Source organism: Nicotiana tabacum, chromosome 15 (genome assembly GCF_000715075.1).
Source record: "Nicotiana tabacum cultivar K326 chromosome 15, ASM71507v2, whole genome shotgun sequence".
In the NCBI taxonomy this organism is placed as follows: domain Eukaryota; kingdom Viridiplantae; phylum Streptophyta; class Magnoliopsida; order Solanales; family Solanaceae; genus Nicotiana; species Nicotiana tabacum.
Window position 1 is genome coordinate 110560927 of NC_134094.1, and position 4821 is coordinate 110565747.

The 4821-nt window shown below is 32.4% G+C and overlaps 1 protein-coding gene across 1 annotated transcript; it reads left to right on the forward strand.

The window, feature by feature from the left end:
• The first annotated feature begins 1551 nt into the window (after nt 1–1551).
• On the forward strand, nt 1552–3607 carry LOC107797723 (UPF0496 protein At1g20180-like). The gene is made up of 2 exons (XM_016620642.2): nt 1552–1831; nt 2418–3607. The coding sequence occupies exons 1-2, from the start codon at nt 1792–1794 to the stop codon at nt 3509–3511; spliced, it is 1134 nt and encodes a 377-aa protein (XP_016476128.1). The 5' UTR covers nt 1552–1791; the 3' UTR covers nt 3512–3607.
• The last annotated feature ends 1214 nt before the right edge of the window (nt 3608–4821 follow it).

Sequence of the window (4821 nt, forward strand, 5' to 3'; positions counted from 1 at the left end):
ATTAGGTAGTTCGGACTATGTAACTGTTCTAAAGAGGATAAAACCTACATTGATAGGCTTATATGTGAATCAATTGCCAGATTTGTCAGCTTGATTTCGTAATCTCGACACCCTAATAACGAACCAACCAAGGATTTTAGGATTAATATTCCCAGTAATCTTATTCCCAAAATCACGCGAAAGAAAGCCATATGTGTCCCTCATTAGCAAAATGGCTCCAACATTTTCAATGTGGTACTTTAGACAAATCCTACATTATAAAAATACAAAAAAAATCGAATATATTAGGAAGCAACTTTTAGATCTTAATGATATATTTTAGGGAAAAGGGCCAAATATATCCCTCTACTTTCGGATATTGTCTACATATAAACTCCGTTATACTATACAGCAATATTTATCCCTACCGTTATACTATTCGGCCAAATTTACCCCTACCATTAGCAAACTTTTAAAAATTACCCCTCAATCCGTCAGGTGACCCAGAATCTCCCAAACCGAATTCTACATTGTGTATATGGTTGAAAAATAATTAATTGTTTAAACCAATTTCAAACCCATTATTACAAGAAGAGAAGTGGGTGCATTGGTAATTAAAAATATCCATAAATAATTTGTATAGTCTAGTACCTTTAGTGTTCACATCAATAGTAATTTCTGGAAATAGTGGAGCAAGAAGAACAACAAGTGATTTAAATAAAAGGAAATTGAGAGATTTTGGATTACCTAACCGATCAAGGGTAATTTTTAAAAGTTTGCTAATGGTAGGGGTAAATTTGGCCTGATAGTATAGCGGTAGGGATAAATTTGGCCGGATAGTATAACGGAGGTTAAATATAGACAATATCCGAAAGTAGAGGGGTATATTTGGCCCTTTTCCCTATATTTTAGGGGCAAGTGCACAGATAGCCATTCTCAGGGATGCTATTTAGAAATTAGCCAGTACTTATTTTGTCTTGAAATTTTAAACCAAAAATCTTAATTCCAGGGAAATTTAGGACATTTTTGTCTTGACAATTTAAACTGAAAAATTAAAATTCAGGACGTATTGACTAATTTTTTAAATAACAGCCTTTTAGAGGGGTTACCTGATGTCATTTCTACTATATTTTAAAACCATATGGGCGTAAGACCAAAGAGGAAAAATAACTAGTTGGTTGGACTATTACATCCAAGTTTCTTAATTGTTTTAGTTTTGTTAAATACCATGATTCAAGCACCAAGGCATTTTCTCATTTAAAAGAAGGGTTGACGCGCATAACATTAGTATTATCCAAGTAACAAACTTGCTTCTCATTGGTATTCTCATTAAATGTGCAAAGCATACACTTTTGTACATAAATCATGCAAAGAAAGCAAAAAAGGCATATAACCGTGAAAATAAAGTGGAAAGATAAGCTACCACCCGAAACATCATTAGATCTTCGTCATAGTATAAAGACAATAAATTAAAGCATGTTTCAAGAAGCCACCCCCTACCCCATATTAGCCTAAACATAGCAAATATATGGCACAAGTTCCTCTCTTTCTCTCTTTCTTACCTATCAAATGAATGAATCTATAGAGTTTATCATATGAAAGGGATAACGTAAGATACAATCCTTAAACTGTCATTCTTTATAAGTGGCTTTAAAAGGTTCGCTACTCAGACAGACAACCTAGGATTTAAGAAACACATTTTTGTGTCACAATCTCTTACTATTTCTAGTTTCCATGCATGGAAGCAACCTCATAGAGTTCTAAAGATTATATAACCATCTACGCTTTAACTTCTTGAAGAGTTAAAAAGACATGGATAATACACGAGACGAACCTAGTAAAACCATCAAAGGTAAGTTAATCATATCACTACTGTTCTTTTTTCTTTATACGTGGAAGTTACCTTTTTTTTTTAATTTCCACTAATTAGAGAACTTTCATGAATGTCCTGAAATAGTTTTAAACCTCTTTCACTCTCCAAATAATATATAGTGTTGCATAAAATAGATCAGAGAAAATAATATTTTCCATCTAATTTTTCTTCATCTCTCTCAAAGTACTTGATCAACGATCACATCTTTCAATATATATATAGGGGTTGAGCTAGGAGGTCACAAAGGAATTTAATTAAATTTCCTTTGTCGTAAATTGTGTTTGCTCAAATGGCGCAAACACAATAAATTCATTCTCTTGTGTGTAAACTGTTGCATCCTTTTAACACAAGTAAAAACTCTGTGCAAATGGATTTAAAAATTGCTTATCCACATGTTCAAGTCCCGCGAATGACATTCATGTCTTTATTTTTATCCCCTTGTTTGAATTTCTGATTTTGTGGTTTCTACAACATGCAACTAGTTCACTGCCATTTGTTCAGTAATTTTTTCTTGTTGATTAAATCTTTATCTTTAATAAATTAAATCTGCTTGCTTAATTTCCAGATTGGAAGAACATGAAGAGAGAGGCGAGAAGAAGCCTGAATGTCAATGAAGAATATTTAGGCGCATTAAGGACAAAATCCTATGGTGATTTCTTCCTGAAAGCTCAGCTACTTGTAAATAATAATCTGCTATCATCTCCCTCTCAATATACATTCTCAGAAATCTTTCTTGAGCCAGGTCAAGAAACCATAACATCAATTCTTGAATCAACTAATATTTTTCCAGGGAAATATAATCTCAAATCCCTTCTCTCCAATTACTTCAATATCAGTGCACAAGCCTCAAAATTCTGCAGCCACCTTCTCAAATCCATCAACCAAGTCCAATCTGACTATACTTTTGTTGAACAAGTCCTCGAATCTATCGATGATTGTTCCAATTCTACAGATCAACACTTTGGTTACCTTGTATTAGAGCTTCGATCTTTTGTTATCCACAGCAATCCATTTTCTGACCTCAAGAAACAGGATTTCACACGAATCAACGATGAATACTCGTCGATACTTCAACATTTGAAATCAAAGAGGAAAAAAGTGGCTAGAAAGATAAAATTGATTAAAGGTGTAAATAAGGCTTCAGGGGTATGTGTAACAGCAGCCTGTGGACTAGTTGCTGTTGCAGCTATGGTCCTGGCAGCACATACATTAGCTGCAATAATTATGGGACCAGCAATTATAAGCTTACCTTTAAGTCCAATCAAGAAAAAATTCACGAATCTTCGATTCTTGAAATGTGGATTTTTAAGGAAAATTGGAGCACAACTTGATGTAGCAGCAAAGGGTACATATATTTTAAACAGGGATTTTGATACAATGAGTAGACTCGTGGATCGATTACACGACGAGATTGAACATAACAAGGCAATGATACAGTTGTGTTTGGATAGAAGGGAAGATAGCATTTCATTGCAAGTGTTGAAGGAGTTGAAGAAGAGTAATGTTGGATTCAGGAAACAAGTAGAGGAGCTTGAAGAGCATGTTTATTTGTGTCTTTTAACTATTAATAGAGCTAGAGCTTTGGTGATTAAGGAAATTGATATATCTTGTGGGAGCAAAATTAATGGTGATAGCCAAGATAACAAGACTTGTATATAGTATATTCTTTGATTTGTTATGGAAGCCTCTATGTATATATGTATGGACAGGGGTGGAGTTAGAAGCCCGACTACCGGTTTGGCCAAACACAATAGTTTTTGCTTGAACAATATATTTATATTAAGAAATTCATTAAATATGGATAAATATTGAGTTTATAACCCAGTTATTAGCACTTGAAGTTGTCGTAAGTTAAAATTCTTGCTCTACATCTGTGTATGGAATTACAATTGAGATTACTTAGTGTTCTTAGTAGTAGTAGTAGTAGTAGTATATATATATATATATATATATATATATAGGCCTCTTATGTACTTTCAAGCTTAATTGGTTAATCTAATGCCCAGGGGTAATTTCAAGAATTTCACTAAATTTTTATTTTATTGCACGAAAAGTCATTAATTTATTTTATGTAAAAATAATATCACTCAATTTTACCCAAGTATCAAGGAAAGTTAATAAATTATTTTTTATAATAAAAATTTACTCAACTTTACCTAAGTATCACAAATTAGTTACTACTGTTTTTCTTTTGTAACCAATTAGTCATTTAACTTTACCTAAATAACATATAAAATGTCTCTTTTATTTTCTCTTATTGATTTTATGTGATACTTAAAGGCAAAATTGAGTGACATTTTTATTATAAAAAATAATTTGGTAAACTTTTGTGATTACTGTAATAAAGTTGAGTGGTCTTTTCTTTACAAAAATAATTACTAACTTTAGTGCAATAAAATGAATCTTGAATGACGCATTCCCCAATTTTCTTCCTGTTGCCTTTTCTTAGTCAAACTAAACAATGATATAAAATAGTTTATTATTTCCTTTCACATTATTTCTTTCCGCGCAAGTTTCTTAAAACAAAAGCTTTTATAAGGGTAAAAATTGAGTAGGGTAGACCATATTTAAAGTGGTATTTATTTTTTATCCAGTATTTTTAGTGCTGAGCAAAAATAATCATTAATCTATATATAGTGATTAATTTCCTAACTGAACTAGGAAACATAACAAGTCCATCTCTATATATAGTTCATTGTCCTTGGTCGAATTTATTTGGTTGTTTTCTGCTGTTCCTATTCTTTTCAAGAATTAACTCAAAGAACATCTCCCCCTGCTTTGTTAGCCCTGTTTTTTAGTTTATTGATCAAAGAAATCATGAGTAATCCCCATGCTCATCGCTCTTACGCACAACTAGCCCATCATAATATCGCACACTATTCTTCTTCTCCCAATTATAATAATGGAAATCATCAACGTTCGCAACAAGTCCATCGGCGTAATGTTCGAATTATAAGGTGCCCCTATGA

Coding starts and splice junctions, on each gene's coding strand:
- LOC107797723 (XM_016620642.2), top strand. CDS start 1,792: ATGGATAATACACGAGACGAACCTAGTAAAACCATCAAAG. Junction 1,832..2,417: donor ACCTAGTAAAACCATCAAAG/GTAAGTTAATCA, acceptor CTTAATTTCCAG/ATTGGAAGAACATGAAGAGA.